At 44.1% G+C, this 20107-nt stretch overlaps 2 protein-coding genes across 2 annotated transcripts in view; one reads left to right on the forward strand and one right to left on the reverse strand.

Annotated features, from left to right (window-relative positions):
* LOC149367023 (WD repeat-containing protein 36) overlaps positions 1–10719 on the reverse strand; it is a 63298-nt gene extending 52579 nt beyond the window's left edge. The window contains exons 1-6 of the mRNA XM_089553611.1: positions 10465–10719; positions 8472–8499; positions 6321–6421; positions 4379–4496; positions 3052–3239; positions 524–656 (exon numbers count right to left, since the gene is read on the reverse strand). Of these exons, the coding sequence (XP_089409737.1) occupies positions 524–656; positions 3052–3239; positions 4379–4496; positions 6321–6421; positions 8472–8499; positions 10465–10617 (721 nt within the window). The 5' untranslated portion in view covers positions 10618–10719. The remainder of the gene's footprint in view (positions 1–523; positions 657–3051; positions 3240–4378; positions 4497–6320; positions 6422–8471; positions 8500–10464) is intronic.
* A 359-nt stretch (positions 10720–11078) lies between these two features.
* The window catches only part of Rab3 (RAS oncogene family member Rab3), a 63876-nt gene continuing 54847 nt past the window's right edge, over positions 11079–20107 (forward strand). Inside the window, exon 1 of the mRNA XM_089553618.1 lies at positions 11079–11265. The gene's annotated coding sequence lies outside the window, so the exon portion shown is untranslated. The remainder of the gene's footprint in view (positions 11266–20107) is intronic.

Below are 20107 nucleotides of genomic sequence, written 5' to 3' on the forward strand. Positions count from 1 at the left end.
GTGAAAAGCATTTTTTGTACAGCTAGCGCCAACTTATGCACAAAAATAAAGCAAGGCACGCTCACGGAGGTATAATCGGCTGTTAGCGGCAGTAACTTCATGTGTGGATAGTCTTGGCTCGGATTGAACATGTCCGCATTATAAAAAAATATTTGCATCATTTTTCACATTTCCTAAGTAGTAAATTGGTAACTACGACAGTTTGCGTGTCGTTTTATTTGTACAATGAAAAAATACAGCATATATATGAACTTATTTCTTCTGAAAGCTTCTCTTTCCCGCCATCATGGCACTGCCTTCAAACAATGCAAAGCGAACATTAGCGACCCTATTCTATAGACAGATAACGTGAACCCATTCCCCTAACGCTAAGCACATGCGGATAGGGTAACTCTATTCACCCCGACCCTATTCTAAAACTCTCTAATGAGGCATAGTATGAGCTAGCTGCGGCATCTCCCCCTCCCCTCCGCTTACGTCCCGTGGTCAGAAAGTGTAGGGGCAGAATGACAGGCCCGCCTACCTGTGCGAAAAGAGACAGCGGTCACGGGACCCCAGTCCTGCTGGAAGCGCATCAGCGTCTCGTCAAACTTGAGCTGGTGCACCACCGTTTCGCCGCTGGCCAGACCCACCGCAACCACATCCACTGCAGGTGACTGCACAAGAGACGGGTGCATTAAAAAAAACTGCAAGCAGCCTTTACAGAAGCACTGAGGAGGACAACTCTATCAGGTTTCAGAGTTAAACAAAATCCAATACTAGCTGGGCTTCTGTTTATTCTCCTGACACTTGTTCCACAAACAAAGCATATCTTAAAGCATATATCATAATATATTATTGTATTATGATACATATTATGATATACTGATATATATATATAAAGCATATATCAAAGCCACAAATTTGGAGTAAAAGTTGAAATTTGTTTTCCTGCCACTATGAGCCCCACTTGTGAATTTAGGGACGACACCGAGTCTGGTGGGTTTACTTCTCTTAATCTTCCATGCTCAGGCTTAGCAGCAATACAAGTGCACTGTTGCCAGCCATATGCAATTACCTAAATGTTTAGACAAGAGATTCTTCGCTATCCGTTCTTTGAACCAAAAATTCCCACCAAATGTCAGTGCATATTATCTGCGGATAAGCTTAGTGTGTAGTGGTGGTGACACCAGTCTTCCATTTCTCACTCTTTTCTAGCTTGCAAGAGATTTGTTTTTGCAAGTAATTCCTGCAAGTTTTTGCAAGTAATTCTGTAATTCCTGTTCTGTCATTAAATAGAGGGCACCCATCAATCAAGGCAGACTTAAATCTGCACTCAGTATCTCTTCAATAGTCAGCGCTTTAGTATTGTCACTGCAACGTCGTCGTTGCTAGCTAGTGTGCACACCTCACAGGACCTATAATATTTGACAAGCTTCAGCACTATGCGGATGAGTGAATCCAAACCAAAGCACAACAAAAAAATTCAGTTAAAGGCCTTTTTAGTCAATGTGTGATCAGGCTTAAAGATGGCAGTTGAATTGCTTTCAGTAAAGCCAACACCCCTGACATCTCAAATGAGTCAATGTCACATTCACTCAACAGGACTTCTAGACTTCCCAGCCATTTGTGAGGCAACAAAGTACAAAAGCTACAGCTGAAACACAGCACTGTTGCGAAACCATGCTGTAGAAAAAAACTTTTTCTTTTTTTTTTTTCAAATTACCACTCACTCCCAGATTCTACGTGCCAGATTCTGACTGCACGCATTCCATGGCGAAAAAGAGAAGACGATGAATGTTCTGATGTCTACCTCAAGTAAGGAATCTTCTTATCTCCTCCTTTGACATACCTAGTTTGTTCAAGTTACAAACAAAACTACTAACCTTCAAGAATGTCTTGGCAGTATAAATCTTGATCACAGACACCCAAACCTAATGTGCAACCAATTCCTGAAGCCAACCTGTTCATAGCGTGGCTTCAGTTTTGAATCTGACTGTAATGCACATGACATTTCAAGGTTCAATTTTCATGAAGGAAATCCCTGGATAGAATTGGGCAAATACAGTGTTGTCATTTTTATCCTATTTTTGTGTGTGTACTTGTGTGAACGCAATCCTTGTGCATAACTGTAAACATTTATTCTCTCTGCTACAGTACTTTCTTGCTATCCCTCCTGTCTTTCTTTCTACCTACCTATCACACTCCCTACCCCTTTTAGTTCTGTCAGCTGCAGATCAGGTGTCCAAGAAACAAGTGGCAGTTCATGTGAGCAGCAAGCATGTTTTATCTTAAGGGGAGACGAGGGTCTTAAAACTAACTTTTTTAATGGCTAGAATCTCATGAAATTTTGCACACAGATGCGTTTTTCTCTTCTGATTCCAAATATGTAATCATAATTGAGCTGGTGGTCTTAAATCCTAAGAGTGTATGTAGTTAGGTAATTTCTTAAGAAGCTTTAATAACTTTCTCATTGCATTTTGCTGCTTTTAATTACATGAACTGATAGCCAGAGAGTTCCCATACCCGGTGACATCCTGCATTTTTCTCTAAAGGTATATCAAACTGATATACTATGTCGAGAGTAAAAGGTATTTGACACTGCAACTTGTTAAGCTAATTGTAAATTGCTATCTATACGTGGCCTAAACAAAAAAAAAAAGTAAGAATGTCATCGGGTATGGGAATTCTCTCGCTGTCAATTCATGTAATTAAAAGCAACAAAATGCAATGAGAAAGTTCATTAAAGCTGCGTAAGAAATTACATAATTACACTCTAGCCTTCAAGATAACTTTTAATCTAAGACCACCAGCTCAATTATGATTACATTTTTGGAATCAGAAGCGAAAAACGTATCGGCGTGCAACATTTCATGAGATTCGGCGCATAAATATAAAGGCTGGTTTTAAGACCCTCGTCCCCTCTTTATTTTTATTTTTTTCAACAAAATCCACCACCACCATAACCAGAACTGGTAGCCAATCTTACAAACACGTTTATTGATGCCAACTCTTTTTTTCCTGTTCTGTGAAAAACGTCGTAGCAAACAGTGCATGCAGCACACCACTTGCCTGTTCGAGTGCGGTGACCGCGCTCCCCCAGCCAGCGAATGTGTGGATGAGCGTTCCAGTGCGTACGTTCCACAGTTGCAGTGGCCCCTGCTCGCTGCCCACCAGGATCTTGTTGACATACGTCACCGGGTGGAGCAGCGTGCTAGCTCGGAACGAGCACGAGTCCAGCGACAGCTCCAGGTACACCTCTGTAGATACAGCAAGCAAGCAGCGGACATGACAGTTGTCCGGCTCGGAGTTTTTGAACTACGTCTACATCAATTCACTGTTGCATTCTAACGACAAAGACTCCGCTTTTTTTAAAAATGGACCTTTTACATGCTAGAAGAGGCCAAAGGACGGCATACAGGCATCGCTGGCACCATCCATTTTCGCAAGAAAACCGCTATGACGTCAAGTACTTCCCAGCCACGGATCTCTGAGGTCAGATCACACCGCTCTCTATCCACTCCCTGTCAGCAATCATCATTATCACCAGCCTGACTATGCCCACTGCAGGGCAAAGGCCTCTCCCGTGTCTCTCCAATCAACCCTGTCCTTTGCCAGTTGCGGCCACCGTATCCCCGCAAAATTCTTAATCTCATCTGCCCATCTAACTTTCTGCAGCCCCATAATTATCACGATATCCCCACTACCATTATGAGCAAGAATCAAGTGGCACAACAAACTATCACATTTCCCAAGTTTTCTCAGTAGTGATTACATCTTTTACTGCTGAACTAACATAACAATGCCACAAACAGGGTTAGGAAGTTTGGTAAGAAAAGGCACCAACAGTTGACGGGGTTAAATGGAGATAAATGGCAGAGGTCTCAACCACGCAGTGTGGACTTAATCTCAGACTCAAGGGTCCAACAAAAGTCTGTCTTGTCAAGCACGATACTGAACAGCTTGAAGGTGACTAACTGCGCCAAGGTTTGAGTACAAGACGTTTCAGAACCCATAGGGGTTCCTTGTTCACAGTCGTGGCTAAGGTTCCATTGTCCTGCGACGTAATGAATGTAAATAGACTGCAGGCAATTTCACATGGGGTTTCGAAGTTTCTTGGATTCTCACCCTGACATGGTCAGTGACCTTCAACTTGTTCGGACTTAAACTCACTGAGGAGAATGGTATTCACTAACCAAACAATCGCAATCATCAGTAAACCTCAATTAGCAAAACTGACGGACGCTGCATTTTTTTTTTTTCTGGGCAGACATTAAGCTACATGCCAAGAAAAACACGGCCATCTTTTTCCCATTATCAGCAGCAGAAAGGGCCATATCAGCACAGGAACCCTGGGTAATATCACGGTGACCCCAATATACGACCCTCGGACACATACCTGCTGTCTTGATCTCCCAAACAATGACTCTCCCTGACTCGTCCACCGAGATCAGGTGGTTTCCAAATGGAAGCAGCAGCCTGACTTTGTGTTCGTGGCCGATGAACGTATTTTGCAGCTGCGGATGAAAACAGCAAACGTAATGAGAGCCACGTTACAGCAAGACCGCAATCTCTCTTTCACCCATCTATTGCCAAATGAAAGTGATTGAAACATTATAAAATTGTTTCTAATAGAAATGACAACCAGCACCCTGCAACATTCAAAGAAGCCCGACATCTTGCCTAACAACATCTTAAAAACTGATTTCTGCAAGCTAAATTGGAAGGAACCCTTAAGCTCTATCTAAGGGTACGACGCGATGCGTAATGGTTAATTCCCATATACAGTGAACTCTCACTTGAGTGAACTTCAAGGGACCGAAGGAAATAGTTCACTTAACTGAAAGTTCACTAAACTGAATATTCACTAGACTAACATAAGACATGGCATCCATAGTGTCAAAAGTGTGAAATGGAATTTATACGTAACTTATACAAGGTGCATAGCAGTTAAAACGCTGCCTTTCTCACTTTGAAAAAAAAAATCAGTAATCTTCTTCTGCACTTGTACATTTAAAGCACAAGAAGTTACAAAACTATCAAAAGAGTCAATGTTTTTGTAAACTTCTTCTGGCACAGCTTGCTGTTGAGACACAAAGTCTCTGAACTTTCCGATGCACCCTACAACCTCAGCTAGAGTTATATAGGGCTTGAAACTGGCTCTGCAGTTGCCTCCTCTTCATTGCACTCGTCTTCCTCTGGACAAACACTGGAAACAATCTCCAGTTCAGTCTATCCAGCACAGGTAATCAGTGCACTGTCACACAGTGCATAGTCTTCAAACGAAGTACTATTGCTATCGTCCTCCAGCTGATGACAGATCTCTGTCATGAGGGCGGGCATCGGTTGCGCCTGCAGTGGAGGGCTCAAAACTTCGTTGAACTGATCGGAAAAATAAGCCTGGGTCCTCTGAGCAAGTTCGTTGAACTGAAATATTCACTATTCCGAAATTCGTTTAAGTGAAACATTTGCACATAGAATCTATAAGAAAACTGCTGGGGCTTTTTAAAAAGTTCGTTATTCTGAAATATTCGATAAACCAGAGTTCGTACAACTGAGAGTTTACTGTACTATGCAGAAGGTCATTCTCTGCTTTACAGTTGTAGATCCCTGGGTGTCCTCATGCCCCTCCTGGCGCAGTAGTGCAGAAGTTAAGCGATGTGCCACTGCCCTGCGATGGCAGGTGCTCCCAGCGGTGGGCCTTGTGCGGCTCAGGTTGCTCTTCCCGAGCAACCAATCATTGATTTAACTGCCACAGTTTGCTCACTATCCGATGGGCAGGTTGTGATGACACCGCAAGGTCACTTGACCTGGGCGGCCCACCTGCCTCCCAGGTTGCTCTCTGGGGACCACCAGCCAGAGCCATGCCAGTGATTTTTCGCTCACAACACCGACGCCGACAACGCCGACGCCGGATTTTCTGCGTAACGGGGCCTTTAATGCTATTGCATTAAAATTTTTCAGTTAGGTATGAAGCACAAGAACCCTGCAACAGAACTGTAAAGCTTCGAAATATCCCTTAAAACAGAACCGAGCTATTGCGTAAATCGACAGACGTGCATGAAAACATACCAAGCATAGCTTTTTCTACCTTTAAAACCGTATTTGAGTGATTAGTGCACTGAAATACTCGGAACACTTTAATACTGAATGTAAGTCGCTGTACAACACAACACAAGCACAAACTAAATGTTCACTGGGTTCACTACATCAAAACATGCAATTCTTACATGACACCACTCGTAAACGCGGCTACGTTCACTGCTTAGAAACCAGTATATCCAATCTGTTTCCACTCACTTCCCAGAGTCTAGCAAGCAGCTTAACTCCTGAAAACACACCTCACTTCCACGCAGCCAGGAATAAATTGTGTTTCCACTTGCTGTGTAGACGAGTCGCGAGTCTCCCGCAATGCAACCAATTTCATCGTCGTGTGCTTGGCCTGCAGCAAAACAGAACGCAAAAATGTGTGTTTCAGGTAAGATGTCATGCAGGCCCAACGTGCCTGAAAGGGCACTGACAGCAAATTTTTGTTTCGTGCTTTTTCTTTGAAATGATGTGCAAGACATTAACGTAAATCACCTACTGGAACTTGCCAAACTGAGGCTATGACATCCAAGTCAATTTCAGGTCATGTGAAGCATAAAAAAACTTCTATATTACAGCCGTTTGTTTAGCTGTTGTCATCCTGGTTCTTGGAGCAGGTTGGCATAAGAGTTGCACTGCATTAAAGCAATGAAACAGAGATTGTAATGCAATTGTGTTATGGCTTTCATGACACGAAGTTGACTTTGACATCATAGCCATCATAGTTTGGCTTTTCGAAGTGAAACAAGCATGCGAGGATAAATGCAATAAATCATTTATCGAACATAGACACATTCCACGTGGTGCTCCATGTATAAAATGTATTACGCAATCTTGCAGAAAAGACACAACAAAACAATCTGGTGTCTCTATCTCTACTCTTTTAAAAACAAGAACTCAGTTTGCACGTGCATTCACTTCTCAAATGAAGGAGGTCAGCCCAACAGTCTTCTTGTTTCAGCCATGCTTAGCCATACTTGAGTGACCACAAAAATATGAGTCACTCCTCAAGACACACTCGCTACACTCAAGGGAGTGCACGGCAAGCAACCATTTTCAGTTCACTTTGATATGAAATTAAACAAAAACACTTCAAGGAGACTGCGAGTACTACAGGTTCAGTTCAATTTTCAAGTCTTGTTTGCACTCACAATAGACAAGACCAGCAGCATTTTGTTGAACTATACTCGGGGACACCTTTCTGTGGCTATGCTGTGGAAGCAATGAGTGCGTGCTGCCAGCTTAAACCCCTATCTCTCTCCCTTGTGTGCGTGTGATAAGAGCGCGTATGTAAAAGCCTTGCGCCTCGCCCTCGTAGCTTTCACTGCATAGCCACGGAAAGTTGTCCCCTAACTACTGTTCTGAAGCAATGACAAAACTCAAGAAAGAAGGCAGAATTCGGTGATGCGGAGGAGGTAAACTTTATTGAAGAAGAGGTTTTCGGCTACTACTGCTGAAGTTCAATTTAAAAAACTGTGCTCATGGTGTTCATTTCTTTCTGTCTCATCCTTACAAACATCCTTACAAGTACAAACGTCGACCAACAAGCCCAACTTACTATACTTGAACATGTATAGAAACAAACCAAAGAAAACAGGAATAAAAGAGGGAACATTGATACCCTTCTGAATTCTCTATGTCAACCTCGGTATAAAAGTAATGCCAGTTCCAAGAAAATTACAGTCAAGGGCAGTGCCAGTACATATTTTCTTTACATTTTGGTTGAATGTACTCCAGTTGGTGGTAAAATGAGCTTCAATCCACCCATGAATTCGGCAAGCTATTAGATTCAGTGGGTAGACCATGCCACTGTGAACACCTCAGTCAAGTTACACAGTCCTAAGCGTTCACTTACAAATGGAGTGCAAAAGTACAGTCTCTAATTCCATAAGGCCCCTCTGTCACGTCATCGCATGTCATTACACAGCTTGCACCAACGTCATAGCAGCCGCCATCTTTGGGACCAGAAAGCACGCTGACAACCTGGTCGTTTTGTGAATCTGCTTATCACCGACCGGTCCCCGCGTATGCAGTGAAAGCTGGCTTCAGCACCCAAAGATGACGCCTTTGACGTCATGTACAAACTTATGAGCAAGGGGAAGCAAGTAAGCGTTGAAAGAGGAGACTGCCGTTTTCTGCCAGCCCTACAGGTGACATGAAAGCAAAGCATCCACTCAAACAGGTTATTAACATTCATCAACATGACAAAGTGCATTTATCGACTTGAGGGGCGGATAGATTTGTCGTTCCCCTTTTGCTTTCGTCAAGTTTTCCACAAATATGCAGCACAGTACTGAAAATAACGAAGTGTACAACCAAGCTTTCAAGCAAGCTTATGCCACGTTCCTGCAACTTTACATGTAGGCACGTCATTCATAGAGGATCAGAAACTGGAGTTCACTCACTCGCTGTCAGCAGTTCAAGCTTGGTGCCCTGAAAGCAGGAGAGAAGCAATTAATTGAAGAAGGATGACACTGGCATAAAAACGAGCATAAGCACTTCAATTTGCAAAGCTGGATGTTACTTACAGTGATCTACGGTGGGCCAATCACATGAATAACATCAGATTTAAAATAGCCTCATCTTTATGAGTGGTTTATCGAATAAGACACCTTCTGCCACAGCAGGTTAAAAAACAATTATATTTTGCTCTGGTTCACTGTCATCTAGTATATTGCAATCTAGTATGGGGTAGCTGCAATAAAACTGATTCACAATAAGGGAGTAATTACTCATTGACATCCACCCGAGCGCAGCCATACGGCTATAGAGGAAAGCTATACAGCTTTCTCAGAAACTTCGTAATTAAAGAAAAATTCGTCCTGGTCCCGGGTTCGAACCCTGGACCAGGACGAATTTTTCTTTAACTACGAAGTTTCTGAGAAAGCTGTATAGCTTTCCTCTATAGCCGTATGGCTGCGCTCGGGTGGATGTCAATGAGTAATTACTCCCTTATTACAAATCTACTCCACCTTGGAGGATTCCCCTATTCATTTGACCAAAACTGATTCACATAAATTATTTTGTTTCCAGATAAGAGCCCTACGTGCTTTATGCACATGTCCAATCGATGATAACAAATAACTTCAAAACTTTTCACGCCCTTCTTTGACTCTTATAACTTTGTAAAACACGTTGTGGGGCTAGTTGGTGATGCATTTTATTTCTTCAAATTTAAACAGTGCTAAACTATCAGATGAATACACAGATAGATTTGACAGTGCCAGATAGACAGCGCCTGTCCTGTCATGTCTATCTGTGTATTCGTCTGACAATTTGGCGCTCTTTAAATTTGAAGAAAAGAAAATGTTATAGCTTTAGCTCAGCAATTCACATGTTTCATAAAATTAAAGAGGATTTCTCTTCTTTCCGCAATATGTATCTTTCTAGAAACATAAAATACGAATTGCATGTGGTTTCCCTATCTATTACAAGATCCAGAACAAATTATGGAACACAAAGTATAATTAGCCAAATTAGAGCCTCTTGTAATGCGCACCCATCTTTAGTGGAAGTAGCTCACGAAGCTACCAACTCTTGCCTTTAAGAAGAAATTAAAGTTGCTCTTTCCTGTTTTGTAATTCTGCGATTATTTGAGTTCCGTTGGCACTGTTTTTTTTTTTTTAATGTTGTGGACATTTTCTATTACCTGTACATTTCTACTCCAGTGTCTGTTTTCAGTTTTGCAAATGATTTTCGTTTTGACAGTTATTAACTGTTTATGCATTTTTCTGGTTAGACAGTTCGGACATAATGATGTCATGTTTCCTGGTTGTGTTTAGATTTTAGGAATGTCTTTCTCTGTTGTCTATGTGATTAGGTTTCCTACCCTAAAGTATGCTGTTGTTTTCTTGTAAAGTGATCCTTTTTTTTTCTTTTTTACTGTACATATGATTTGGCGTTTAGTCACCAGTGTCCTGATGTGTAAGCCAGTGTGTAGACCTCGTCAGGAGGCATGATTTGTCTGCCTCCTTTTGCCTCTCCTCGGGGGCATATTATAAATAAACTTTTCAACTTCAACTTAGCTCATCAAAGTTTGCACTCCTTTTTATAACTTTCTTTCCTTTTTCATTATGCCTAATGGCAAACAGCTCGAAAAAAAAAGGGGGGTGAAAATTCGGGCACTTCTCATTTTGAGAGTAGTTTTCCGGCGTTATAGTTGCTTAGAAACGCGCGCGCGCACACAACACAAATTCCCCCGTTCCTCCCTTGGACAATTAGAAATAAACTGAACTGAAAGAACATAAACCACACAAGGATTACTTGTAACAGGCGACATATCCGTGTTCAATTTGATATGAAGTTATGATTTCAATTTGATATCGGCCCTTTATGTCTACACCAGTGGACCTCATAAGGTTCAGAAGCGCGGGCTCCACTTTGACGCTTGCTACTCACGCCGTAAGTGTGAAAGCACTTTCCGATAGACGTGATGACGAGATGCTCTTTCCTTCTGGTAATGTAGCGTAACACGAAAGGCACGTGGTTGCAAACATATCCTAGGGCTCTGTAGCCCTGAAATATACGACTGGGGCAAGTTTCGGCCTTCATATTCTTAAACTGGCCGATTCTTTCCACAAGACCATCAGCACACCACGAGTTCACACTTCACGCGCTACTCGCGCCGGGCACATGCAAGCACATGGCACACGAAGGATTGGCAAGAGATCTTTCTTGGATTGGATTCGTTTGCTGTTGTGTACACAAAATTTGCCATGAACTTGCAATCATACAAAACAGCCTTGACCCAGCTATAAAAAAGCCCACATTATTACTTGTCTTTCTAGATGACGTAAAAAAGTTTACTGACGCATTCTGCGTAACATTTTACGTAGAGTTATTGAGTCCTTCGACGGGCAAAAAGGGACCACTTACCCTTAACACAGTAGCTTTTTAGATTACTGTTCCGTAACAAAAGTTTACTTGCTTAAGCTTGGCCACAAATGAATTTCAAAATTCTTTTCCTTATTTTTGCTTTTTTATTTATTGTTGATAGCGTAAGAAGGCGGCCGAAACCGCAAGGCTTACGATTCATACGGGCACCTGAGTGCTTGCAGTGAAGACCAACCTCGACACGAGCCGCTAACGGGAGTGTGTAAAAAAAAATAATCAGGTCAAGTCGCCAAGAAGCCCGTGCGAGAGGGAGCGGATACAAGGAAAACAGGACAAACCGAAAATCCGGATTCACCTTTCAAAACCGTGAGTCGGCTCGCCGATCCTGTCCGATCCCTTTCCTTTCAGAGCGCGTCAGCTTCTTGGCGCTCGCGCCAAGTTTCCTTCGCCGCCAATCGCGATGGCGCAACGATTGGCTGGGAGCCAACGTGTCAACGGTGTAACGGTTCTTGTCAAAAGTGGCCGCTCGTGCCAAGTTATCGTCCGCGCGTGTAACCGTGCTATCCGCGACAAGCCTGGAGTGTCGCAACTACGACGTAGAGCGCAGCCAAGTGTTTCGCTGCCTTTTTTTGTTGCTATTTTTACGTCAACACACAGTCTAGCTATCATTTCTTGGGTGTTTCAGCAACGGCCGCCAAGTTCTAAAATTACTGAGCCAATGAAGAAGCGGAAAAATTGAGCAATCAGCACGGGCACTGAGCCTGCAAACGTCATCGGCGGTTTCGTTGCTGTAATCGCTGCTTCTGTCATCTCAACTCTCCGTTGCGATCGAACTAGTGTGCGTCACGTGAATACGGGTATATGTGTTTATTCTGCTCCCGCACCTTTCTGCTTGATCCGTACGGATTTTGTTCGTCGTGCGCGGAGTTCGAACACTTATCGGTTGGTTCGATGACGCGTCCCGCTTAGTCCTAAACCAGCGGTACATCGGCTATTCCGCGGCGCACGTTTCCCCGATCGTCGTTCAGTGACGCAATATTCGCGCCCAAAAATAGACCATGCACGTTGTCGTCGACATGTAAAATGGATATAAACAGGTGTTGGTGCATCCTCCGCAAACAATTCACATCGTGGTTTGTAATTAGCGATTCTTTATGCAGTCGAAATCGGCGTGCCAAAACCCACGCCCACAATCTCCTTGAATGTGTCCTAGTTCTGACGAGGTCGTGATTCGTAAGCCATGGCTTCGTAAACCAGGGCCAGTGGTCGTGGCCATGATGTATGTCTGTTAATTCTTCTTGTCCTGTTTGGCCGACTCTTCTCTTCATCATGTACCAACTGGCCCAGATTTCCACTAGCTTCTTCGTTAAAAGTTCGTAAAACCTTGGATGAATGGCGTGTCATATAAGGTCCCAGCCTATAGTGGCACACTTACTTATCTATAACCAGCTGCCTCTTCTCTGTGCCGCCCCGCCGCGGTGGCTCAGTGGTTAGTGCGCTCGGCTGCTGTCCCGAAAGGCGCGGGTTCGATCCCGGCCGCGGCGGCCGAATTTCGATGAAGGCGGGATTCTAGAGGCCTGTGTGCTGTGCGATGTCAGTACTCGTTAGAGAACCCCAGGCAGTCGAAATTTCCGGAGCCCTTCACTACGGCGTCCCTCATAGCCTGAGTCACTTTGAGACGTTATAAACCCCAATACACCAAATCTTCTCTGTGCTGTAAACCAGTTAGACATCGTTTCTTACTCGTCAAAATTTGCATCGCCAAGTTTGGGAACAGCACCTGCAATGAGAACATGCCTCGTCAACAGAGAAAACTAAAGGTGTTTGAGTAAGACGGATGGTAGAAACGTGTGTGGATTCCCAAAACGCTGTCGGATTTCTGTGATATTTTTATTTTATGCTGTATGTATGTTAGCCTGCCATGTACCTATTCAGTAAGTGTCTTGAAGAACCACATCTATCACAACTGGCTTGTTCCGAGAGAGGAGACATCTATTTACAAAAAGGGGGGGGGGGGGGGGGGGGGGGGCAGAAAGGTCAGCCTGAGTTATGGTTCTTTGGCTTGTGTCCCTGCTCGAGAAGGATGGGAAGAGGGAAGGAAAGAAGGGTATGATGAGGACAGAAGTCACCGAGGTGCAAATGTATACAAGCATATCACCAATGTGTCAGGGTTGCAGCTGTAAGCGGAGACTCGCGCTTCTTTAAAAGCAAAGTAACGCCTACACTGCATGGTTTCCAAGCCTCCGGCCATATTCCCAAGATTAGGTTCTCTGGACTTTTTCGGAGCTACAGTTGCAGCCACAGTAATACGGAAACACACTTTAGCATTTTAACTTTTCTTTATTGTTCCTTGGAGAAAATATTAAGCTTTGTTCGGGCTTACACAAGCATACAAGCGACATTTGCTAACATACGTATTAGGTGCCCCATAATACTATAAGGATGACACAGGAGGAGTTTGAGCGCAGAAGCATGCTCCATGTTTTAATGGTCGCGACTATACATGCTTCAGTATGTATCTTATCTGTAATGCATGGATGGGCTTGTCATGTACAGCTCAAAGTTTTCGAGTCTTCGATCTTCTGAACAAAAGAAAAGCTGGGGCGTTCAGCTTTAGATACTTTTTAGACTCCTTGAAGAAATTTTCCACCCAAAGTAAATTAAATATTCTTCCTTGAAAACTGCTTTTTTTTTTTTTGAAAGCCACTCATGGACCTAGCCATTGTTTTCAAGTGAGATTCGTATGTTCATCTGTCTTGAGAGGAAATCGTAAAGCCTGACAAAAATGAACAAAAAAAAACCTGGTGTATATAGATGGAAGGTTGAAACATTTTTGAAAACAGGGTCATTGACACTGATGCATTGTTACTGTAGGAGTTTTTATGTTGGGTTGATTTGCGTACACACGACATAACTACACCTATACCGATACCGCATGTTATGCCAACGTGTGGCACTCTACTTGTATTCTGGCACAAAGCACCCAAGGTTCCAAGCTGAATTTCTGGGGCCATATGCAGCATAAAAACTCAGACTCGACTGAAGATGCAGCATGGAACCAGAGTTGCTGAGGTGCTGATCTGATGGTAAATTAATGCCGTCCCATACACACCTTTACTGTCATGTTCTACGAGTGGCCTGCTGACGAGGTTAACATGCCAGGGCTCACAGCTTGTGAAAATCCATGAGACATTAGAAAACGACTTCCAAGCTGCAGTAATCAGATCAGCTGTCCTTGCTGCAAGGGGAACAACAAGACAGCAAGATCCGGGCAGCAAGAACCCTTTGAAGCATGCAAGCAGGTTTTTGAATAAGAGAGGCTCATATTTAGTCATTTATGCATGACCCAGGCTACCCGGTTTAGAATGACCTCATGTAAATATGAAGTGACCGCGAACTGTCCCAGACAAGGGGGAAGGCAGTTGCTGTGAAGTATTGCAAGGACCAGATATCACTTTCTGAAAACTAGTGATCCGCCTAACAGCTGTAACTAGTAACAGCTGTAAATAGTAACAGCTGTGTTTTACCGGTACTCACCTATGGGGTAGAAACACGGAAGCTAACGAAAACGGTTCAACTTAAGGACAATGCAGCGAGCTATAGAAAGAAAAATGGTAGGTGTAATGTTAAGAAACCGGAAGCAGGCAGAGTGGGTGAGGGAACAAACGCAGGTTAATGACATCCTAGTCAAAATCAAGAGGAAGAAATGGGCTTGGGCAGGGCATGTAATGCGAAGGCAAGATAACCGCTGGTCCTTAAGGGTAACGGAGCGGATTCCAAGAGATGGCAAGCGTAGCAGGAGGCAGCAGAAAGTTAGATGGGTGGATGATCAGGAAGTTCGTGGGGATACGGTGGCCGGAGGTGGCACAAAACAGGATTAATTGGAGAGACATGGGAGAGGTCTTTGCCATCCAGTGGGCATAGTCAGGCCGATGTTGATGATGCTGAGCAATCCGCATATGTTTTTGTTTTGGAAAGTTGATCAAGTAGGGAGGATAGGCAACATTCATGCTTGTTCTCGTCATCGATTACAAAAAGGAAATGTAAGTTTCAACAGAGTTTCTGGAAAAGAAGTGGAAACTGCTCTCGTAGCTCCAGAGTTGCAGTTGATCAATAGCATAGAGTCCAGTGACCCATGACCTACTTGCCGACAGATGCAGCATCATGATTCGATGTCGTAAAAGTGTCAGTCGTGCATTTCGTTCCAAGTGGTAAGTTCCCAGCCTTGTGCAACTTTAGCTGTCTTGTTCTTCACAGTCACAAATGCTTCTTGACTGAAGGTATTTCGCATTTAAGGCTGCGTATGCAAATATGCGCATTTTGGCTGTCTCTTGTCAACATAGCACTCTTAGTAAACAAAGGGACGAATGCATAAACCTTTTGTGCATGTTTGCTTTGGAGGCATAAGCTCGAGGCTGAAGGCAAGTGATGAAGTTCAAATGCCTGTGTGACAAACGTCTCTAGGCAGACCCCTAATGTAATGGAAACATGAAAAAGCTGCCAAGTCAGGCCCTTTTAACATGCACGCATTGCTGATGGGCTGTGTAAGCAGTAGGTGGGGAAGTGAAGGCAAAGGTTGTAGCAAATGCGACATCTAGGTGCAAAAAAGAAGTGCAGCATACAGATGAAGGTTGGGCTGAGGAAGCTCATGAGCATAACAGATGAAGTACTTATGTGTTTTTTGGACCTTTGAAGCATTTTTCATTTTATGCAAAGAGCACTCAATAATAAACAGGCTTCCATCGTGCGCTGTCATAGATAGTCTTCCATTAATTAACATCTGAAATCAATATAATTGTCATTGAAATTTGTCCGACATCCGATATGCTTGTCCCTGTCGTGTGTTGTGGGCAGTGCCTGTCGTGTGTTGTGTGTTGTGGACAACCACTGGGGTGTTTTGCAGGATTTATACCATTTGTGCTTTCAGGTACAGGTGAGTGTGATGGGAACAGAATTTAATTTTTTAATTAAGTAGCCTCTTACAGTTAGACATTTCCGTCGCTTAATTGCTGCCAGAGTTGTGGGCTAGATACCCTTTTCCTGTCTTCCTGGAGTACTTCCTCAGCAAACTAAGTATGGGGTTTTTCAGTTCTCCTATTTGGTGTCCAACCTATGGATCATATGCCTTTGAAACATTTATCGCTGCGTTTTCTGCCGTGTCCATGACAGTGTGTTTAACGTTGCTGAATACTGCCTCAATTTAAGCATATCTCGTTGTACTCGGCTATGGATTGCTTTAATTTGTTGTATGCACCTCTTTTTCGGGTAGTATGCTCAGCCACTATGCATGCTGCATATTCTTCAAATGTAGGTTAGAATGTACCACATACTATGGTCTACAGTGTGCAGTAGCAGCTGAAATGAGTGCACTGTCAATCTGTAGCTGTGTGTTTTTTCCAGTTAAACAGCTGTCCATTTCATTTGTCCCGACTGGTGTCCTCTAGGAAAGCCCCGTTCAAACAAATGCTCTTCTTCATCGCTCTTTCAGAACTTCCACTTGCTTAACCTTTAGTTTATAATGCACTACTAGTAGCTGTCAGTAAACTAACGCCCCTTTGTGGTCACTCATATAGGCGTTTATTCTTGTGCTGTCTCGAAGTCTGTCTAGCCAACATTTCATTGCAAACCTGTTTGTCCCAGCATTTAGTTTTTATTCTTATGCTACGTCATTCTCGTATATAACCATCTGGCAACATTCGTTAACGTCCTCTTGGACACAATGAATGGGGGCTTTTTATGGCATACGTTTTATTCTTTGTTGTATTTTTTTTATTAGAAAACGTATACTGAGTTAAGTTACAGAGGCCTATCTTCATAGGCAGATGGAGTGGAGACGCTGTAATGAATGTGAAAAGAACAAACTTACCTGAGTCTACTCAGTCAGAACTAAGTACATGCTCAGAACGCGTACACTCCGTGAACACAGACTCGTTGGTGTTGAGCTCTCCTCCCTGCTAGCTGTAATTTCCTTGAGTGATGATGGCAGCATATTGTATCTAAAAATGCCTTCTCGTGCTTGCTCGCTTGTTTTCCCCCTTTCTTTACTTCCTGCGTACTATAGCTTTCTTTTTGCTTTCTCGTTGCTGTTATGAGCTATGCCCCCACCCTGGCGACGAGACATAGCTTTCCTTTTAATTTCTGGCATTCTGGCAGCATTCTCAGCATTTCTCGTTTGAGAGAGCCTGGTCGACATTTCCAGTTTGATTCAGATACACTCACTCATTTGTGCGTCCCACTGTGGTGAAAGGGTGGTTGATATTGCTACCATTAAGCATATCGGTAACAAGGTTTGGGTCAAACCTAGTTGGAAAGGCGCTTTGCTTAAAAGGAAAAGCGTGTAGAAATCTTGAAAAGACGAGGAGAAACGACTGGCGTGGTGTCTACCATATCAGTTTCCTTATGCCTCTTCCTTTCTTTTTTTTTTTTCTCAAATGCAAGGTTCATGTTCGCCAGCTTTCCGGGTACATTCCGCAAACCAATGCGCGTCATTCAACCGAACCTGAAAAACTTGTTTTTACTTGGTATACTGTAGGTAAAAAAAAAAGAAAAAAGAAACGAGTTCTTCTTGCAAAAGCGTAGGCATCGGTGGTTTTCAGTACCACCTTTTACCGGCTCTTGCAGCTTGCAAAAAAATACCGCTATTCGCTCTCCATCCAAATGCGCCTTTCGCGTTTCCCCGTGGCGCTACCTTGCGGGAGCCACGGGAAAAACATGGTTTGCAACGCAGCAAGCAACACCGAGGACACGTCATGCGAGACCAGAGCGCGCGGAAATGCCGGAATATATTTTTGAAAAAAAAAAAAATCGCTGTGGCTTAGCTTGGTTAAGCCCGGTAATTGCGAAAGCAATATCCGTACCTACGCCATGGTACAGCTGGTAGTGTAGCTGGTGGTGGTGCTTGTGGTTAGACTTGTGGTAATGCATCGGTTATACGATCCATTCCAATCCAATGTTATCCAATCCAATCTAATCTAATCCAATCTAATGCAATCAAAGTCAAATGAAGGTCAATGGTGGTCACCGCCGCGGCACGGCAAAGGCGTGAAAGTGCAAGTAGTATTGCTTTCGCAATAAAAATCGTCTTCGCCTACGTACACTCCGAACATGAATACACCCATATGGGAGTTAAAAGGGAGTAATCTCTCCTCTAGCGCATCGTCATCAGCCTGACTACGCCCACTGCAAGGCAAAGGCCTCTCTCCCTTGTCTCCACAATTAACCCTGTCCTTTGCCAGTTGCGGCCATCGTATCCCCGCAAACTTCCTAATCTGTCGTCTTAGTCTGTTAGGATCCGGAAACTCCGCCTTTTAAGCCACACGGGACGAGGAAAAAGTGGATAACCGAAACTAGAGCTCCGGAGACAACCCGCTCAACTACGCCTTGCAAAGGGCTGTCTGCGCGCGCTCTCTCGTGGCATAGTTTCGTTTTCAGCTGAGTACGCTTACCCTACTGCGACGATGGGACTTTGTCGACAGCCGCGACATGAATCAAGCCGCCCTTTAGAGGTCGATGCGCGGTCAGAGCGCGTCGGACGAAGCTCTGACTGGTAAATGCAGGGTCCCGCTATGGCGGGCACACCGTGCAGCGAATCCACGACCTTGGAGCGCCTGCACAAGCTTCTAGTGCTTGTGTAGTCAGACCAGGCCACGCCGCGTCAGATTTCAAAATGGCCGCCTGGTTTGAGAGTAGGAGAGGGAAAAAAATGGGAGTGAGCGTGACGTTGTTCTGTTTGGGGGAAGAAAAAGTTGCGAAGGGCTCTTAAAGGCTACTTACGTGCTGTGAATGCGCAAGCACCCTTACAGCCTTTGGCCTAAATGTATTTACCCTAAATGCCTTCAACCTCAAAGTCTTATTTACCCAAAGGCCTTCAACCTAAAAGTCATTCATCACCCTCATCGTTTAGTAACGTTAGTATCGTCCTTTATTATTCCATTAATGCCCATTATCATTAGCTGCTGTTAATGATTACCTTCTGACTATCTAAAATGTAGTTGCGACTAAAGCCCCTAGATAAGCTGATCTAGGGACTTCTGATGCGACGTCACGGTGTCTTGTGACGTTGTGTCCTTGACTATTAGTATTATTATGGTCATTAACTATATCATCGAATGTCCGTGCTTCATTGTCTGTGATAAACTTAACTATGTTATGGTCCACTGTTTACGTCATGCGAGATCATGGTGACGTCACTGATGGTTTTCGTACCACTGCTGCGGGACAACAGCGCCGACGCCGCCGGATTTCGTTGCCAATGAGCCATGTAATGTTTCCGCATTAAAAAATAAGTGGTAGGGTTTTAACGTAGTTAAACCGAGGAGGTAAACTTTATTAAAGAAGAGGTCTTAGGCGCGGATTGGGGTGATGTTCCCCTCCCCGCGCTCGGCTCCTCTTCTAGGCCGGACGCCAGGTGGCCGACCGACGATGCCGTCCGGCGACCTCTTCGGCTCGCTCTGTGGCTCGAAATTGAACCTCCGGGTCCGAGTTGAGCAGCGCGGCCTCCCACTGAGATTGGGTAGAGAGCTGCAGACTCTGCGGTGGCTTGTCTTGAGTACATGAGTATAGGATGTGCGGTGTGTCTGCCTTTTGGTGCCCACAGAGAGAACAGACGGGGCTGTACTGCTCCGGGAACCATATGGAGTACATGTACGGATTAAAGAAAGTGTCTGTATAAATCCCTGAGTAAAACACAACAAGTCAGTTGGCGGCAGCTCCAAATAGTTAAACCGAGTAGACCTTTGAAAGCGTGTGTTCATTTTTCGCGCCCCGCCGCGGTGGCTCAGTGGTTACGGCGCTCGGCTGCTGACCCGAAAGACGCGGGTTCGATCCCGGCCGCGGCGGCCGAATTTCGATGGAGGCGAAGTTCTAGAGGTCCGTGTACTGTGCGATGGCAATGCGCGTTAAAGATCCTCAGGTGGTCGAAATTTCCGGAGCCCTCCACTACGGCGTCCCTCATAGCCTGAGTCGCTTCGGGACGGTAAACACTAATAAACCAAACGAAACTAAAGACGAATCACCGGTTTTCCGGTGTCCGCGATCACTAGTAATTCTATGCCGCAAAAGCCATATTATTACCCCGAAAAAGCCATTTTTTTGAAAATGTTTGAAACTCTTCCCTGAAATATCCGTATATATATATCCGCAGACGAAGGCAATCGATACAGGCAACAGTAAAGCTGATCGCCTCGGGTGCCTTGGTTGGTTCGGTAAA

Source organism: Amblyomma mixtum, chromosome 1 (genome assembly GCF_055824585.1).
Source record: "Amblyomma mixtum isolate Tamu chromosome 1, ASM5582458v1, whole genome shotgun sequence".
Taxonomy (NCBI): domain Eukaryota; kingdom Metazoa; phylum Arthropoda; class Arachnida; order Ixodida; family Ixodidae; genus Amblyomma; species Amblyomma mixtum.